We start from the raw sequence: 20,895 nt of genomic DNA on the forward strand, positions 1-20,895 counted from the left end.
GATCAGACTCTCAATCCACTGAGCAACCCAGCTGCCCCAACAGATTATCCACTGTCTGTTTTGAAAATTGTCATGAGTTCCATAACAAGTGCCAACAGAAGGATTCAAATGAATAAAATGGATTCTAGGAAGGATAGAATGAAGACAGAGAAAGAAGAAGAGAAAGAATGAAGATAAAAAAGATATATATATATATATATATATATATATATATAATATTATGTATTTATGAAAGAGAAAGAGAATGAGAAAAGAAAAAGAAAGAAGTGAGGATGTGTGCTTTAATGGATGTAAGGAGTTTCCTCCTCAAATTTTCTATAGCAATGATAAAAAAAAAAAACTGACTTGGAACTTATAAAGATTTACCTGAGGGTACTTGCCCAGGCACATCTAACCAATTTGTATAAATTTGTTTGAGTGTATGTCTCCATATTTTAAACCAAATATCTTTGAAATCTTCCTTTATTTTAATTAATATATGCTACTATTTTATAAAGGACAAAAAATGATAAAGAGCTACACCTATAATTGCAATCTTTAGAATTCTAATCTAATGTTTCTTCTACAAAATCTTTTAAAAATCTCATCATTTTATCATGACACAGTTAACTAAGAAAATTGAATGCAATATTCTAATTGTTGGTCCTCTAGCAGAATAGCAGAAAATATAAACCCTTTTAGGTAGAACAGACAGGAGAAAAATTTCCTATACCCACTCCTTCCTATCCCCTTAAACCCAATAAGAAATGAATTAGATTTACTATATTTCAAATAATGATTTCTTAAGTCCTGAGTACCCTTCAGTGCTGATAGACTATCAAGCTGAATATTGTTAATTATTTCCTCAGTAAAGATGTCTATGAAAAGTAATGTTTTATAAAATAATAGCTTCCCAATGAAATTAAGATTGTCAATAGCTTAAGACATCTCTGTTGAAAATATAGCACTTCATAGTGAAACAAAGAGATTCATATTAATCTCACAGATGTTGAATATAAATTCAAAAATCAGTTCAAAACTCAGTCTCTAGTAAAAAGAGAGAGTTGATAACCCCGCGATGTATAAGAGGGAACATTTTGATAACCAATTTTCTCCACATGGAATTATCCTCCTCTATGGTTATTGAATGGATACAGACGCAGGTAATCATGCATTTTAGCTGGCTGTGCACCTTATTCATTCATTCAGGCAGGGAGACAGACACATAATTGTTTCCTTTTCGAAATATATAAACGTGCTTGAAGAAAAGAGGAAATTCATATTAGAATGTGTCAATCAACAATAAGGGCTTTGCTATGGACAGTTATGAAATCATTTGGAATCTATTTTAAAGTTAATTTACAGGAAAAAAGCAAAAGGCAGCATGTGCAAAGGGAATTTTTTTTCCAAATATGGATAGAACCAATAGATGTTTCTTTTGTGTCATATTATATAGGGGTTTGAATTCAAAATCCATAAATACTTAGAGATTCTTTATGTTATATCCAGGAATAATCCTGTTATTTTATTTTTTTGTATTTAGATGTAAAGTTTTAGAGTTGGAATTTAAAGAAGTAACTTTTATATAGTTTGTTAAAAAAGGCAAAAATAATGGAAATGTTTATTTACAATATTTTGAAACCTAAGAAGTTTAGACCCATAAAGGAAAATGAATAGTCAAGAAAACAAAATATCACAGATCTAGAGCTGGGTTTTCAGGAGACATCTAGTCAAGACTCTTACTATTCAGATGGGGAAGCTAAGGTACACAAAGTTTAACTGACTTGCCATTAACACAAAAATGAACTAACTGCTATTAGACAATGGCAATATAGATACAAGTTCAATTTGTTATTTCTAGTACAATAACTTGGAGGGTCCTTTAATCCCAAAAAACTACCAAAAGGAGTGAACCAAACGCTCTTCAAAAGCAGCAACTACATTCATTTAGATTTATAACACATCTATAAATCTAGGCTAGTACATAACTGCACATAGTTAACAAATGATGAATTAATAGGTAAATGGTGTGTGATAAAAATAAATGTCAAATTAGGACATTGATGACTAAGACATATATCATGCATTATTTCTAGGTAGGTAGAGAAGTTTGAGAAATAGGTGCTTTGTTCATTCCAAAAATATTGTCAACCAACTTTTTGTTCCGAGGATTTGTAATATGACAAACATGATATGACATGATTATCTAAACTGCTTGAAGACCTTCAAGGACAAGGGATTCATCATGCCTTAGGCAACACACTCTACTTTTCGACAGCTCTCATTGTTAGGAAGTTTTTCCTGTCATCAAGCCTAAATTTGCCTTTCTGCAACTGCCACTCAGTTTACTCTGGGGTCAAAAGTAACAACATCCAGTCCCTTTTCCTTATGACAATACTTCAACTACTTGAAGAGAGTGATTATATGTCCATTGAGTCTTCTCCAGGCTAAACAGGCTTAGGCCCCTCCCCATTCTAGCTATCCTCTGGACATCTCACCAATACTCAGAAGTAAACACAATAATTCAGATGAATTCTGACAGGGGAAGAGTAGAGTGACACTGACCTCACCACTTCTGGAAGTTATGACCTTCTTAATTCAGTCTTAAATCATGTTTCCAAGACAGCTCCCAAACACTGCTCCCAAACCCTGCTGATTTGGCAGCCTACTAAAACCCTCCTTATTCCTTATGTAGAACAACTGCTGATTCTCTATTCATACCTCTTCCACGTTATTATTCTGATATTGATTTTTTTAGGACTGAAGTGCAAGACTTACATTTATCTCTATTCAACTTCATCTTGTTGCCTTCAATCCAATTTGGTTGTGTCAAGATCCTTTTGGATTCTGACTAATTTACTCCATTAGCTATCCTTCCTAGTTTTGTGTTATCTGTAAATTTAATAAATATTACATTGATGCCTCTAACAATGTGAAACAGCAAAGGGACAAATACACAACACAAGGGTACCTCAGTGGAGAGCTTCTGCTACTCTGACAATGGAACCTCAATCATTAACTTTTTTTTAAACCCTTATCTTACACACTAGAATTAATGCTGTGTATTGGTTCCCATGCAGAAGAGTGTTAAGAGCTAGGCAATGAATAGGATTGAGTGACTTTCCCAGGGTCACATAGCTAGGAAATGTCTAAGGCCAAATTTGAACCCACTCTCCGACTTTTAGACCTGGCTTTCAATCCACTGAGCCACCCAGCTGCCTCCTAACAATTGCATTTGGAGTCCAGTCCGCCAAACATTTCTGAATATATCTGATTATATTAGTATTTAATCCATAATCCTTCTTTTTTCATAAGAGCAGAATGAGATATTTTATTTAAAACCTTACTTAAATCTAAGTAAATGATATTCAGAGAAGTCATTTCATGTACTTTTTTGGTAATCCTATAAAAAAAAATGAAAATGACCTGGGTTCATATTTTCTATTTTTCTCTCTGTCATCACACACACACACACACACAGTTCATAGGATTGGAGAAGGGCAAATGTCCTGATTTTATATATTTAAATATTTATATTTACACATCTACAATATATATAAATGTGTGTGTGCATATAAAAAAATATGTCCATAGGATTGGAGAAAGACAAATATCCTGAATTTATATATTTAATAGCTATACACACACACACAAACATGTGTGTGCATAAAAATTGGAAGAACATTTGTCCTTCTCTAAAAAGGAAGTTTTTGCATAATCTTCTACTGATACTGACTTTGCAATCTTGTTTCAGTTCTTTTGGTTCTCAAGAATGAAGAAAACAAGCAAGCACCTACTACAATGTGACAGAGACTGTCCTAAGCACTTTATAAATATTATTTCATAAGGTACTCACAACAACCCTGGGAGGTAGATATTATTATTATCATCCTCATTTTATAATTGAATTAGCAGAACAGATTTAAATGATTTGCAAAATAAATACCTGAGGCTGGATTTAAATTCTCTTAAGACACCCTGACCTAGAAGTTCATCCACTTTTCCACTGCATTAACTCTTAAGATGAAGTTGAATTTGGTCTAGGTGACTTGAAATAAAAGTTAAGGCTTCTACAACTTCCTTTCTTCTTTTAACTATTGGCCCCTGTAGAGTAATTTTGATTCTGTCATTTCCATTTTAAAAGTTATTTCTTCAGTTCTCTTGATCCAAAGAAGGACTTCACATGGCAATAGGAGGTCCTTTTTAAAATTACCCAATAGTGGGCCTACTTTATGGATCGTCCACTATTCAGATCCAGCAGTTTTCTTTCAAGGCTCAATTCGCATGCAAATTCCAAGTCTTGGATTTAGAATTCTGCTGAATCTCCTCAAATTGTTAGTATTCTCTCCTATTAAATAACTTTGTATTGTGTTTATTTGTGTATATATTGATTCCATCACCATCTCTTAGAGGAGAGATTATTAATCTTTTGAATGTAATGGACCTGCATAGAAGTCTGATGAAGCCCCATGAACCCTTCTTCAGGATATTTAAAGTATAAAGTAAAACAAAGGATTACAAAGAAAATCAATGATATTGAAATAAAATTATTTTTTAAATGTTTTTCATTTAAGTTCAACATTACAAGGTAAGCATACTTTCCCTAAGTAGAATGTAAGTTTTTTTTAGTAAGGATTATTTTGTTTCTGACTTCCTATTCCCAGCTCTTATTCAGGAACCTGTCATATCATAGATACAGTTGTTGACATCCATTATTCTTACATTAAGGCGAGTATTTCTAGACATTCACAATGCAGGGGGCAGAGGGTACACATTAAGTAAAGCCTATGCCATCCAGGAATATATTTTTATTGGTGGCATTTCTCTCATTAGACACACAAAAATATAAATACATGCGTATTGTATATGCATGTACAGTCATCCCTCACTATATAGCAGTTCCCTTATTGAGGCTTCCCTGTATTGGGGGTGTTTTAAAAAATATATCTAATTCTATATCATGAGGTTATACTTATCATGGCATACTATTGGCTGATGGAATGAAAGCTGACCAACTACACCTCTGTGTTTTGTATCCTGGATGCTGATTGGCTCAGGGACTGTAGGTGTGTGGAAAAGGTTTATAGGAGAGTGGGGAGGGTTTATGAAACCATAAAATATGTATAAATCATAAAGTAATTATAACAATGCTACTTCATGATTTTCACCTATCATGGGGGGGGGGGGGTCTCTGGAATATAACTCTGGAACATTATCTCTCTCTCTCTCTATTTATCAATCTTTGCCTATCGATCTATCACTATCTATCTATCTATCTATAATCTATCTATCATTGAGAGAGAGAGAGAGAGAGTCATTTACACATAAAGGCAGCTAGATGACACAAAGTACAGGAGACAGGAAGACTTAAGTCAAGTCCCATCTCAGACTCTGACTTAACTGGTGTGACTGGGCAAATCACTGAACCTATATGCCTCCATTTTCTCATCTGTAAAGTGGGGATAATAATATTAACCATTTTCCAAAGCTGTTATGAGAATAAATTAGATAATAGTGGTAATGCATTTTGTAAAGCCTAAAATACATACTTATTATAATAATTATTATATTATTGTAATGATTATGATTATGATTTTTGGGCAGCTTGTTTGCACAGTGGTTAGAGCATAAGCCCTAAAGTCAGGAGGACCTGAGTTCAAATATGGCCTAGCTGTGTCATCCTGGTAAAGTCATTTAGTACTGCTTCAGTTCTAGAATGAGCTGGAGAAGGAAATGACAAACCGCTCCAGTATCTTTGCCAAGAAAATCCCAAGTAGGGTCATGAAGAGTCTGACACTAATGACCAAACAACATAATAATAATTATTATTATATGCCCACCATATTTTTTGCTTATGATTATTATTAAAAAACAATAAGGCTATCTCATTTTTAGCAACACAGAAAGATGAGAGCTTTAAGTTATTTTTCCAGTAAATGAGATGAAATGAAAATTTCCAAGAAACCACTTGCTATTGATTGCTCCCTTCTGTGATAAATGGAAGACATTTGTGAGATGACTACCTAAGGTGAAGAGGTGATGCTTGTGGCCACAAAAAAGAAAAATAACTGAATTGTATCAGCAAAATGGTAAATGTGAGGACAAGCACACCTGGGATAACGTCCATGACTCAAGAAGTTCTTATGCATAAGCATAAATCTCACCTAAGCCAAGCTTTCATTTCATTCTGATTTGAGCTATAGAAACATATATTTTCAAAGCAACAGTATCTAGATATCTCCTCTCCACATGACTGTCCTTCACAGGAATTATGACCATATACAAAAAGTAACAATCATGAAATAGCATGGTATAGTGCAAACAGTACTAAATTTAGGGCCACAGAAACAGGGTTTAAATCCAAATTCTCCAAATTATTACTTCTGTAACATTGAACAAATCACAGTCTCAGAGCTTTTTCCTAAACTGTAAAATGAGCAGATGAAAAAACTAGATGACATCAAAAGGCCCTTCACACTTAAATTTAATGATCCCTTCAAAAGTTATACTCAAATAAACATTAAAAAGGCAAGGATTTCCATGCTACTTATCCTTCTGATACCCTTTAATGTCACCCAACTGAGGAAACTGAGCCCCTAATGAGAAGTATATTGTAATGATTATAACATAATTTAAGGTTCCTTAAAAGTATACTATGTGTCAAACAGAAATTGCAATGATCTTAAGAATAGAAAATATTTGCCAAGAGGAATTACTTGACTAAATGTTTTATTAAGATGTCCAACATCTCTCTGTTTTTCTCTGGAAGTTTGTGCACCAATGCATGGACTGCCTCCACCCTGTAGTTTTGGTCATCAGATTCTGTAATAAAAGAGAGTTAATAAAAATCTGTGTCATAATTGCATAGAATAGTATATTCCTCCTTAAATAAGAAGGCACTAATGAATATGTCACAACCTCAATTACCTGTAAAACAATACATTATCTATATAAATATTTAGGTATTCAGGTTGGGAAATCAACATCTAAATTCCTTTAACGCAATGGCATTTAAATCAGAAATTTTGTTAATATTATAACATATCCTTTTATTGTATATAATACCTACCTAGCATTCTAATAATATTGAATTGTCCTATGTAAAGATACACATTTTTTGCTAATAAATTCCAACACTAGCTTTGTTCATTTATTATTGATAGCAAACAGGGCAGACATAACTAATTTACTTATTTTGATGATCTGTAATTTCATCAGTGTGGTCACTCCTTCAACTAATGCATATAATAACCTCTGTAATTGGCTTTTTTTTTAACACTTGCAATTCGTTTATATGTTTTCCTATAAAATTTATCATAGAGAATCCACCAAGAGTATCCACAATGGAGGCCTTCATTTAAAATTCTAAAAATATTTTAATGGTTGCCAATCTGCTGTCAATGATGTTTAACTATATTGCCAACTCAACTCTTTCTGATCATGGATATCTTTAATGAACAATTCATTAATCTTCTCTGTTCCTTTGTGGTTATAATATTTCCAGAAATACAATATTTCTTCTGAGAACATAAATAGTTAAAAATTCTTCAAGTGCTAGTATGTGGTTCCATTGTTATCTTTCTCATTTACATTGCTTCTATAAATTGTCCTTTGAGCCATTTATTATTTAGGATGTCATTACTTCATCCATGTAGGTTAGTATTTTTTGTTTGTTTCCTTTATTAATTGCTACTTATAGTGCTATAGTACATAAAAGCATATTTTTAATGTTTCTTCCTTTCAACATGCACCTGCATTTCCTTCAACTTTTATAAAGCTACTATAAGACAGTGATAAGAATGCTGGTTCTTTAATAGTCTTAAAAGCCATATTAAATACTTTAAATCCTACCTATCCCAACAACCCATTCAATAAGTTTGGTTAGCTTCATCCAGTTCTGAGAGACATCTAAGTCTTCTTGGATACATTATTATCTCTCTTTTGCAATTCAGTTAGCCTCCCTTTTAGGAACATGTATGAAAAGCTTTTTGATTCATATACACTTAATGATATCTATCTTTATCTACACATTGTAGTTTCTGTTTTTCTTGATATTGTCAATTTTTCTAGCTGCTTTATCGGCACAGTAAAATTGTAACTCCTTTTTGGAATGATCTGAAGCAAAGAAAATTTTTTTTGGCTATATGTGTCTTTGTAGTTACACTTTTTAACTATCTTTACATTTGAAATGTTTCTTTTTTTTTTTAAGGAAATTCTTGGGTTTTGTTTTGCTATCTAGATTGTTAGAAAATAAGACCAAAATACATATGGTTTACACTTCATGAAGAACTGAATGTGATGCCACCTCTCTGTGTAGGTATGTAAGTGTGAGTGTTTGTATGCATGTGTTGTGCAGTTTCTGTGAATTATTTTCTGCCAAAAATTCTTTCACTGTTTCCCTCATAATCAGATATATAGCATATGTTAGGGTGTTAGTATAACTATCATGATGAATCTAAAGAGTCTGATGTGTTACATCACACACTAAAAATATGATATATTCTAAGCCAGTAAAAATGAGATGAACACAATTTAGGCAGTGCGAATATCAGTCATTTTTAGAAAATTTCTGGACTAAAATCCTCATGAAACTGATACATACAAATAGATTTCTTTGGTTCTTTTTTTTTCCACAGAGTTCAAATGAACAATTTTAGCTTCTCGGGATTCATGTAAGATCATTGTTTTGAATGATAACTCTTATTCTATTTTATATAGTAAAGACTTCAGAGGCTAGCTATTAAGGCATATGGAGCAAAACTGTTTTGGCCCCAGTATTTGCCCCTTCACTAAATAGCTCAAATTTACTAGGCTATTTTAGCTGGTACTTACGTCTTTTCTACGGTGCTTATCTTCATTCAGTTCTTGCTATCAGTTCTTGTTAGTGTCAGGGGTCTTGACTCACTTGTCCTTTTATACATTACACTCAGTAGGTATCATTAGCTTGCCTATTGGTGTTCCTGCCTTTTAATTGTATTGTAATTTAGGACAAGAATAAGGGAAGTAGCATATGAAGGAATGTGCATCGAGATTATTATCAGAAGATCTAACTGAGTCCCAAGGCTGCTATTTACGAACTATGTGACCGACATAACTTTTTACAGCTATAAAATTAGTGAGACTGGACTAAATGATTTCCAAGTTCACTTGCAGGATTAAATTATATTAACTTGTAGAACTAGATAATCATGTATTAAGAGACCTTATTCCTCTGGTTTAAAATTAAAAATTAAAGAAAAAAACTGTTTGTAACATATGAGTCATTAGAAAATTTTCTCTTTTTCTTTGTTTTCTAGAATTAGAAATTTTTAATTTTCTTATTTGAAGACTTTTCAAAACACTGAATGTTATAAGTCATATCTCTTCATTAATGAATTGTTACTATATTTTCGCATTTATCTTTCAAAACATGGAAACTGCCCTCCTTCCACAATATTTTGTATAATTCACATCTGTGTACTATTGTGATAATAACTATCAATGTGTCATATTAAATTAAATTAATTAAAATTGATTTTTACATGACATTTTCTTTCTTTTTTTTTTTAAATCTTACCTTCCATCTTGTAATCAATACTGTGTATTGGTTCTAAGGCAGAAGAGTGCAGGCAATGAGGGTTAAGAGACTTGCCCAGGGTCACACAGCTAGGAAGTATCAGAGGCCATATTTGAACCTAGAACCCCCTGTCTCTAGGCCTGGCTCTCAATCCAAGGAGCTACCCAGCTACCTCCAACCTTGACCTTTTGAAACCTGGTCGAATAAATTTTCTAATAATACACCATTCTGACTATTTTACTATCGTTGATACTTTAATATGTTTGGAATAAACATACTGATGGAAGATAATTGATATATACATATATTTATTTATTTAATAGCTCCTTAAGAAAAAAAATTATTTTTACCTAAACGAAAATCACAAACATAAAAAATATAAAATAAGATGCAATTAAAAATGGCTGTGAAATAATCTTATATTTTGGAAGGTATATATAACACACATGTATATTGAGAATGTTATAATTTTGGCTGGCATAGGCATAAGCTATATGAATAAAATCATATACCTCTAAAGACTCTCAAGATTGATTAAAAACAACCATTTTGTTAATAACTGTTATAAATGTCTTTTCTATTAAGTAATTGGTCTTGGATGTCCAGCCTTAAAATACTATCAACTTTATATTACATACATATTTTTTTAAATGTACTAACTGTATGATTGAAAATCTGTTACCCTAAAAAAGAACTACATATCCAAAGAGCCCACTGACTTCCTGCCATTAAGTACTGCCTGTAGACAGAGGATAATGGGTGAGGGCTTTGGAGGCTCCCTCTCTGATGTAGAATCAGCATTTATGGTGGTGAGTGGGGCTGACTAAAAAATGGCTAACCAGCCATGGGCACATGGTCTTTATTTTGTGTCTTCTTAATTCCTTGATTTCTAATGATCATTAATAAATCTCTTAAAATTTAATTTTTATTATTGAGATTTAATTTTAACTTTGACATTGATGAAAACCACTAGTCAAAGAAGAAGCTCTCAAATTTTTAAGATAGCCTAGATAAAAAAAATTTAAGCCACATTTCTCCTGCCAAGGTGCCCATCCCACCAACCCTCTCAAACTCCAACTCTCTTTGGAGCTACTGGGTTTTTCTTTTTCAACTTTTTGCCCAGTTGCTTGCTATCCCTACTGGCTGGGCTATTTTTATCAGGAGGGCTGTTGGTGAAGAAGAAATAAACTGCTTCTTTCCTCCAACTGCTTGAGTCCTTTGTTCTGCTTTCCTCCTTTGTTCCTCCTCTCTACTGACTCTGGCATTGCCAACACTGCTTTCTCCTGATATTCTGGACCCAGATTCCTCACCCAGCCCCAGCCCCAGGCCTCCAGAAATCCTCCTCCTGATCTCCAGCTCTGGTCCTAAATCAGCCCTGATTGCTTCCTCTGCTGGGCTGATTGCTGTCACCGAGAAGCTAGGAGTCCTTGGAGTAGCTCCTCAGGGCAGATGGTAAAAAAAGAAAAAACAAAAAAACAAAAACACCCAAGGTGTTTTTCTTTCCTTAGGCAATGATTTCATGGCATATTCTATGAAAGAGCATTATCTATTCCTAACAGCTTCCAGCTTAAGGATGTTTTTTCATTCCACCACTGATCCTTTCAATGATCTGGCCTGAGATTCAGGGAAGAAATTCATCCCCCTACAACCAATTGCCATTTGGGCCTGTCCAGTTTGAGATTCCTAAAACCTATGTTCTCCCTCACTACAGGAGACTCCACAGTGCTGACAATAGGGATCTGAATTTTAGAAAAAGGAACTTTAAAGGGTCTAGAGGTGAAATTTTAAGCCTTTTCAGACACCATTTTATTAGTTTAAAGTCTCTTATTGTATTTAATTGCATTTTGCTGATTGTTTTGTTTAAGATTCAATTTTGTTTTAAGTTCATATATTAAATGTATTCAATACTGTTCTGTTACGCTGAATCATTTTAATCTACAGTGTTTTAACTATTAGATATATTCTGTTACTTTTCCTTTATGACTACTGAACAAAGTATTGTAAAATATTTTAAAAGCCCATGAACAGCCTTTTTTTTTTCCCAATTTTGCATCTGTTAATTGTCACATATATGATGGATGGACTCAACATGGATAACAAACTTTACATATTGTAATAAGCTAAGAATTTAATTGTAATGTTAAAGCTTCTTAAGAAATAATTTTAATTAACTAGTGGTTTCTGAATGGATGAGTTTTTTTTTTATATTTATATTTTAAAGAATTCTGTATTAAAGGTAGAGAAAAAAAGAAATGTTCCTACCAAGGTATTTCTATGAAGCAGGAAGCCAAAAAGAGCTCCTGCAAAATACTTCAGTTTAATTTGCTTCCATTAGAACAATCTAGATTTCTTGGTGATGTTCTAGACTCAAATAAGTTTTATTTGTTTAAAAATATATTTGCCAAGGTTGAAGGATTTTCTATGTCTGTAAAATTGTGACAAATATTCATCAGTTCATAGGTTGTTTTTTTTTCTTTTTGAAATACAGCAACTTATATGAAATGAAATGAAATTGCTATTGTCATTAAAAGGCCTGTTATAATTTTGGGGATTTTGATACTTTTTGAGTGTGCATTATATGTTGTACTATTGTTCTTTATAAAAAACTGTTACTTTGTGAAAATCATTTGCTTGTACTCACAGCAGAAATGGATCTCATTTTTGGTGAGAAACCTTTATATTCTACATTTCCTTAGATGACAGAGTGTCAATAATTTTAAGCTATATATTTTTGATTTTTAAAACTTTTACTATTGTTCTTGCTTGCATGTGTAATATGCTATTTGTTTATTTTTTCTCTCCATTTTGTATTTGAAGCACATATCACCAGCAATAAGATTTTCTTTAACTTTTTTGATTTTGCAGTAATATAAGTTTAAAAATATACTTGCTATAATGTTAATGCATGTTCCCAAAGCTTGAGACTATAAAAATGATGGCACTGATTGTTTAAAAAAGAATTATGGGACTTTGCTTAATGATTCTGATTGATTCCAGGACAAGAGAATACAAAAAGAGGCATTGCACAGTGCCAAAGAATCACAAAGCTAAATTGCATAGTGCCTATCGATCACAAGGTCAAGGAGACCAACCAATCCCAATGGGATTCATGAAAATTGTGAGCCAAGACAAGAGGACTTGGACTTGTTTGGGGGTTGAGATTGAGGCTACTTAATATGTGTTAAAGGCAGGTCTTTCTTATCCCACATTCTACCAAGCATCTCAAATTTGGCTCCTACCTGGCTCCTATAATTTAGTCTTTTTCTGTCTTTCATTGTGTGGCAAACATTCTATAGTCCTGGTTACTGATTGGGTAAATGCATAATTGTTTAAATCATTTTAATTGGGCCCTGATTTAAAGACCTGTGATGGATTAATTTTTCCTTTACTTAGAATTTTTAAATATAAGACATTGATAGCCTATATTTCATCTGGAACTTATTTTTTTACTTGGATTTCTTTTTATATTTTTTATTTCTCTTGCCAATTGGTTCGTATACTTCATAACTCAGCCATGCATCCTTACGTGATCCCTGTGTTTTTCAATACCCTCTTCAGGGGAGAATGTATTATCATTATTTTAAATTGCAAATTTTAAATTCTTTTTGAGAGTAATTTTAGGTTAAGAAACATACTACCTCTCCAAAGTCAGAAAATGAACTTTTCTTAGAAGGCACTATTGAAGATGCCTCCACAGACCACAAGCTACATCAAGAAGATCCAGAATGAACTTTGGTTGTGGTTGATTGAACTGAAGGTTGATTGAACATTGAATTTGAATATATACCCTTATGCCAAAAGGGGACTGCCCCCTAACGGGCTTTTTGTCAATGCGCCTAGCAATTATTGGTTTTGTTCTCTTTTCCTCTTATCCTCAAATTATTGCAATTTCAAAGTTGGTATGATTACAAGAGCCAGTAGAGAGACTAGTCTTCCACGGGTGTCAGGGGGTAATGTATGATTGAAAATCTGTTATCCTAAAAAAGAACTACATATCCCAAGAGTCCACTGACTTCCTGTCATTACATACTTCCTATAGACAGATGATAAAGGGCATGGGCTTTGGAGGCTCCTTCCCTTTGATGTACAATCAGCATTTCTGGTGGTGAGTGGGATTGACTGAAAAATGGCTAAACAGCCATGGGCACATGATCTTTATTTTTATCTTCTTTATTCCTTGATTTCTAATGATCATTAATAAATATCTAAAAATATACTTTTTATTATTGAGATTTAATTTTAACATTTACATAACAGCAGAAACGAAAATCTCATTAAAATTATAATGAGGAATTTTGCTGTTACTCTTCCATTTAACTATCTCTCTTAAAGAGATTTTTAAAAGAGGAAAGGCATAGTCCATGGTGCATGAGTAAAGACTGTTTGGATGAAACCCACCAATTAGTAATTCCATACACTATTGAAAACAGAGAAGCTATTTTTTCTCATTTATGAGAGGGAAGAAGTAAACAATGATTTTTACAAGTAAAGAGCAGACACTAATAATGATCAGGTTCTTCTAATTAATTAGAGATATCAAGAAGCCCTCTATTTTCACTTGTTCTCTTCTCCTTTGTCAATCTCTTTTTGCAGTAGTTAGGCTCCAGAAACAGAGTTTCTAAACTATTTTCTCAAAACAGTAGGTTAAGAACTTATTTTTAAGACCTTGAAAATTCTCACCAATGAGGTTTTAATCTCTGCTTTGGATAAACTGGAAAAGCACATTAGATAATGGAGGTTATTGAATTTTATTAGTGTTATTTCACATGTCAATTTTTTTTAGATTCATGGTCTATTCTTTAACTTCAGGAATATATCTCTATTTTATAATGGAAATCAATGGAAAGATAATTTCATTGAGCCATATAACAATATAGCTATTTTAGCAATCAGCTAGTGCAACATGTTCATTTTACAAACTTGGGGCCAAAGAGGTGAGTTGACTCAGCAAAAATTAGCAAGCTGATTAGCAATTAAGGAGCCATGAGAAACCATCTCTTTCAATTCCTAGCTCATTAAGTTTGCCACTGCACTGCATTATGCTAAAGAACTTTAATTTAGAACCAATTGTTAAAAAATAGGTTTATCCCATAAATAATCGTAAATAATCATAATAATTCCTTAAGAAAGGCTAGTACCCAGGATGTGCTTTCACGTCTCAAGTAATTTTATGCAATTATTTATTAAAGGCATACAATGAAATCAACCAACTTCAAATAATTCAGCTATTTTATTATATGTATATATATCACATCCTTTTCCAAAATATCATAAATTACATTACTCTTTTAATAAAGTGATATTTCAAATTTTCCTCTATGAATGTCTTATTTTTATTCCTTATTAAAGTGTGAATTGACACTGAGATATTTAGAGGCAATGCTTTGGTAGACAGAAAGGCTTGAATTAAAAGTACAACTATAAAGTATTAGAATTCTGTCAATAAAAGCTCAATGTTAAAATGGGCAGCTCATTACCAGGAAACTACCTACAAAGTAATTTAATTTATTTTGGCTGCAGGTAATTCTGAAGCCATTTACTGAGGTGTGTGAAGGGGGTGTAATTTTGTTTATTATGGGAAGTAGTCCACATTGATTAAATCATTAATTTCTGAAGTACTTCTAAATTACAAAAAATATGAATGGAAATAAATTGTTAAATCCTTAAAATGTTTGTTGGACAGATGAATGTTATATTTTAAAAATATACTTACTAACGGCAAGAATGAAATCCTTGTGAAATTTGTAAGTCATCAGTGGTTCCGTGAGACACCTATCAGAGAACAAAAGAAATATATTTCTAAATGACAGCCTTTTCCCAATACCCATATGCTAAACATTGTGTCCTGTGGCTTCTTCAGAACAATACTTACAAGAAGCTCATGAGAGTCATATGGTCTCTTCTGAGCCAGAAACCAAGTTCATGATGACAGCAAAGTAACTAAGCAAGCTAATGGGGGCCGGGGGTAGGAATAAACTCCTTTTCAACTGAAGGACACATAATTAAATACAAACAAACAACTTGACCTAGTGGTGTATTTTTTTTAAGAGAGTCATAAAATGTTCATATCATACATTCATCAAATAAAATAGGGATGAGGTATTCCTTATCCAGTGACTTCATGTCACGGTGACAGTTAGCCAGTTAGACTCCCAGATAAGGAAACATCCTCTACCAACACTTAGGCATTTTGTTTTAAATTTTAGCATCTTAGAGAGTTATCTAGAGCACTGACAGGTTACATAACCTTCTCAAGGTTGAAAAGTCAATAATGTGTCAGAAATGAGAGGTGAGATTTGAATCCAGGTCTTTTTAGATCTAGTAAGCTAACAATGAATTCCCTGTCCCATCAAAACCAAATATATATATATATATATATATATATATGATTATACACATACACACACACACACACACACACACACAGGTATTTTTGCATACACATTCAAAAGCAGCTAAGGGGCATAGTGGATAGAGTGAAGGGCATGGAGTCAGGACTCATCTTCCTGAGTTCAAATCTGGCCTCAAACACTAGCTCTATGACCCTGGGCAAGTCATATTTAATCCAATTTGCTTCCATTTCCACTTCTGTAAAATGATCTAGAGAAGGAAAGGGCAAACCACTCTAATATCTTGGCCATGAAAATCCCATAAAGGTTCACAAAGAGTCATACACAACAAAGAAACAAATGGATGACACAAAACCAAAAATACACATGTACATATATCTACAAATTCTATATTATGAATAACTAATGGAAATAAAAGGCAGAAGAATAAAATACTACATGTATAATAGAAAAATATAAACAATAATGAGAAAAGAAAAAGGAACAGTAAAGGATAAACATAATTTCAACTATGAAAAATTTAACTGATACTCTCAAATTTTTTCATCTTTCTTGCCCCCATCTCAGTCTCCAGTCTCATCTTTTAATCTGTTTTTCTGGATTCCCTTTTCTGCCATGTCTGTTTTGGAGGATTTGTACATCCCCTTCCTGATCAGTAAGACCTCAAACTGATGGACCCTCATTTGTTCCTCACAATTCAGGGTGTAGTCAAGACCTGATTATCCTAGCAATGCTATATACCTTGCATTTATCTCTTGCATTTTACATGAACTTCCACCATCCAAGTTCAGGTTTTCACTTATTACTTATTACCTGAAGTACCTGAAGAATAGCCTCAAATGGTTTTTGTGCTTCTTCAACCTTTCCTTCACAGCTGCCAAAGCAGATATTTTTTAACAGGTTTCTGATGATGCCATTCTTTCAGCTCAAAAGACCCTTGATGGTTTACTATTTCCAATGAAATAAAGCATAAACTTTCTATTCAGGTATTCAATGACCTTGCAATCTAGACCTAATCCATCACCCTGGTGTGTTCTTACACTAATCTCTTTCATAACCTGGGCATTCTAGGAAAGTTGGCTTATGGTTCCCATTTTTGTCTTGACCTACTCTCATCCTTCCTCAACTTCATCAGCCTATTGAAATTTTTTCTCTTGCTCAAAGCTCAAATCAGTATGACTTCTTTCCATATGAAAATCTCTCTCTCCTTAAGTTTCTCCTGGAATTTTTGAATCTCTACTTTGCATTAATTACAATCTGCTTTTTATTTGTGACTATTGGGTGTGCTCACCCTTCAATTATATTTTAAACTCCTTGAAAGCAATTTCCATACCTTATTTCATCGGTTAACTCCAAAAATCTATCCCAGGGTCAGTAGTTACTTAATGATTTTTTAACTGAAAAAGAACTACCAAATTCCTATAGGGAAAGCATCTGACTTATGTATTAAAATGTGTTTTTTGAAGGGCCCAAGAATGTCTTCGTGAATAAAAAAAAAATTTTTAATTTAAAAATTTCTATAAAAAGCTAGATACAAAAATATTCCTTAAAATCTTTTCCAGTAAGTTGGAAAAGTAAGATGGAAACAAATTTACTGATTTCATAATATAATATGTCCATGTTGTGGTCTTTTAAAATATAGTCCTAAAGTCAAGCTGTATTTTTGGAAGTATAAATGCTACCAAACTCTTATTATTTGTTCCAAGGGTCCAATGAAATAAAGCTAAAGGATAAATCAAGGCCATAAATCAAGGGCAAAATTTTCAAACCCCAGTGAAACACTGCAATCTCTTTCAAAGGCTTTGGGGAAAATGAAGAATCCTAAGAAGGAATTCTTACCTGAGGTAGTTTTTAAGTCCACTTGTTATTGTTTTATTATCCCACAGTTCAATATCAATATCCATATCAGGAGGAGACTTAGGAGCTAGAAAAAAGAAATATAAGAGCTTTAAAATAGGATATTCAGGAAACCAATCAAAATAGGCAAGAAAGTGTGATTTGAAAAATAAGATATTGACTGCTCAGAAGAACCCTGAAACTAAATTCGGATTCTGGCTCATGTAATCTGAAACAACTCATTGATTTGCTTTTCCACAGAGCATAGTCCCAACATCTTTCTTATATTGTGTGACAGTGAAGAGATGTGAGCAAATAGAAAGTTTCCACTGCCAGGGACGATGGAACTGTGTGTATTTAAAAAGGCAAAAAGATAAAATAACAATACAGACTTTTTTTGACCCCCTAATTTCCATCTTAGTAACTACACTAAGAGAGAACAAGGGCATGATAAGTGAATTACCCAGGGGTCATACAGCTAGAAAGTGCCTGAAACTAGATTTGAATCTAGGTCCTCCCAACTCCAGCCTGGGCTCTATATCCACTGTGATATGGTTTTAAAAGCTTGCCTTAGGCCACAATGAATTTCAATCTAGAGATCACACAGAGGAAACAAAAGAAGTATCTAGAAGGTCTCTGGCTGACAGAAACCTTTCATGGATGTTTCATTTTCTTCCATACAGTCAAAAAAGAATCCCCATTCAGTTACCAATATAATTTTCAACTTACAAAATGTAGTGTTCATGAGCTTCTGGACCTTGGAGTTCACACCTCCTATTCGATAGAGCCCTAAAATGGTGATACCTAAAGGAAGGAATCACAGGAAGGACAAGCACCCGAATCAGGCTCCAAAGGACACAATGCTAAACTGCCTCAACATGCCTGTCCACAATTTGAAACTAAGAATCCACTTCAGAAATTTTTACTTTAACAAGTTTATCTCTGACACTTTTTCTAGACCTTTATTTCTCATATCAGATAACATTTTCAGGATGTCAAATGTGGTTTTGAAAACTTTTAAGTTTTCCCATTCTCATTTGTTTAAACTTCATCTAAGACCTGCAGAGGGGCACTTATCACTTAGTTGAAGGGATGCTGGGGTACACTGAGACAGGGAGACAAAAGTTAGATTAAGAATCTTGGGACTTGGATTCAAATCCTGGTTCTTCTATTTATTACCTAAGTGACTTTGGATAAGTCACTTTCCTTTCCTAGTCTTAGTTTTATCATATATAAAATGAAAATGACCTCTAAAGTTCTTTGAAGTTCTAAATCTATGATTCTATGATATAATTCCTCACTGTCACCTAATATTTGCTGCATTATTTTGCTCGATTATTTTAAACCTTTTATTGATAGGAATGTCAGAACTACTGGTGACCTAGAATTCTTTCTCTGAGTTCCTACAAAAATGTATAGTCATAGATTATCCTGAGTCTAGCACTTGTTTTCTCATTATTCCTGGGAGGAAGTTTTAAAATAAGGACATTGCACAATCCATGCTTTTTACTGGGTCTTAAGCTTTAGACATCTCTGAAAAAGGGGAACTGGAATAGATAATCTACAAGGGACCTTTTGCCTCTGTATTTGTGATTCTGTACTGAGGTGAAGTTTCCCTAACCCTCCATGACACTACATGGATTCATCTATTCATATCGGTATCTAAGATGCTGGTTTTAAGCTTTCCATGTCTGAATGTCAATTCTCTTCCCCTCAAGAAGGTTTTGAACCATAGAGTATATACTCCTTCCTTATACACAGTGGGATTTTTAATAATAATTAAAAGAGAGGGGAAAGGAAAAAAAAAAGATTCTTTCAATCAAGTGAGCAAAGCAAAGAGAGACAAGAGACTCACACCTGTAGCACTTTACCAAAAGCAAGACCTCTGAAAAAAGAGCACTGCAGCATGGGTCTCGGCCAAATGTATCTCCTAAGCATCCTTACATAAAATGAGGATGTAACTTAAAAGGATGCTGGAAATGTAACTCAGGTGTTGCAAATTTCCCATCTGCACAAAATTTAGTAGAAAAAATTTTCTACTAGTATTCTCTTGTTCTTCTGGACTCTGATCCAAGGCAGACTGCTCAGATTTGTTTACTTTATCCTGAAACCTTAAATACTGAATCTGGTCCTTTAACCCAGACAATATTTTTCCTGTTGTTTCTGGATTGGTTTCCCCAAATTCTGGATCCAACTTCACATCTTATGAGAATTGAGATGAATCCTCTACCTATAACTTCTTACCTGTATACCCACACCATCCCCATACCTACCTACCCCAGTGGCCCAGACTGGCTTTTGATTCTAGAGTCTTCTGGTTTATCTTGCATCAATATCACTAATGATGAGTAAAAGCACTGCAAAGGATTATGACTACTTTAATAGGCTACACTTAAATATTTGGATAAAGGAAAATGATAAATTCACTCAGGCATAGAATATTTTCTATGACTAACAGATTTAGGACACATGACTCAAGCATATAGATTCCCTATTTTAGAAAGTTGAATGAGGATGACTTTTCATTGTGCAAGAAATATTAAACAATGACAATTCAGGTCAGTTGAAGCACCATGTAGTAAGTTACTAATTCAGTGAAGTAAACATTATTCTACTGAAATTGGAAAGACAATATAATTTCCAATATTGCTAAAATCTCAAGGATTAAATTAGGCATAGAGATAAACCAAACATTTAAAGTGAATTTAAAGCACCTCATCCCTTTAGGTTATGGGCAGGAACAAGTGCTAGCTCTTAATTTTTGATAAAAATAAATAGAAGCAAAATAACAATATTTTAAAACTAGAAGATTCTTTGGAGATCGTCTCATCAAATTCATTCATTTTACATGAAGAAACTAAGTTTTAAGTAGTTTGTCCAAGGTCATCCAGTGTGTAAGCCAGGACTCAAACTCAAGTTTTCTGATCCTAACTTCAGGATTCTTTATACAGCACCACATTTCTTCACAATATCTCTCATCCTAAGTATTCCTTTAATTATCAATCAACCAATCAATGAATATTGATTAAGTATCAAATCAGGCTAGTTGCTAGAGAAATGAACAGAAAAATGAAATAGTCCTTGCCTTCAGGGAAATTACTTTTATTGAAAGAGACATGAACATTCATAAGACTATACAGGATACATGCAAAATAACTACTGGAGGGATAAGAA

At 33.3% G+C, this 20,895-nt stretch overlaps 1 protein-coding gene across 1 annotated transcript in view; it reads right to left on the reverse strand.

Moving 5' to 3' along the window:
- The window catches only part of ARHGAP42 (Rho GTPase activating protein 42), a 400,535-nt gene that overhangs the window by 41,975 nt on the left and 337,665 nt on the right, over positions 1 to 20,895 (reverse strand). The window contains exons 14-17 of the mRNA XM_001365340.5: positions 18,451 to 18,525; positions 17,725 to 17,809; positions 15,249 to 15,307; positions 6,696 to 6,801 (exon numbers count right to left, since the gene is read on the reverse strand). Of these exons, the coding sequence (XP_001365377.2) occupies positions 6,696 to 6,801; positions 15,249 to 15,307; positions 17,725 to 17,809; positions 18,451 to 18,525 (325 nt within the window). The remainder of the gene's footprint in view (positions 1 to 6,695; positions 6,802 to 15,248; positions 15,308 to 17,724; positions 17,810 to 18,450; positions 18,526 to 20,895) is intronic.

The sequence above is a fragment of the Monodelphis domestica genome, chromosome 4 (assembly GCF_027887165.1).
Source record: "Monodelphis domestica isolate mMonDom1 chromosome 4, mMonDom1.pri, whole genome shotgun sequence".
Classification (NCBI taxonomy): domain Eukaryota; kingdom Metazoa; phylum Chordata; class Mammalia; order Didelphimorphia; family Didelphidae; genus Monodelphis; species Monodelphis domestica.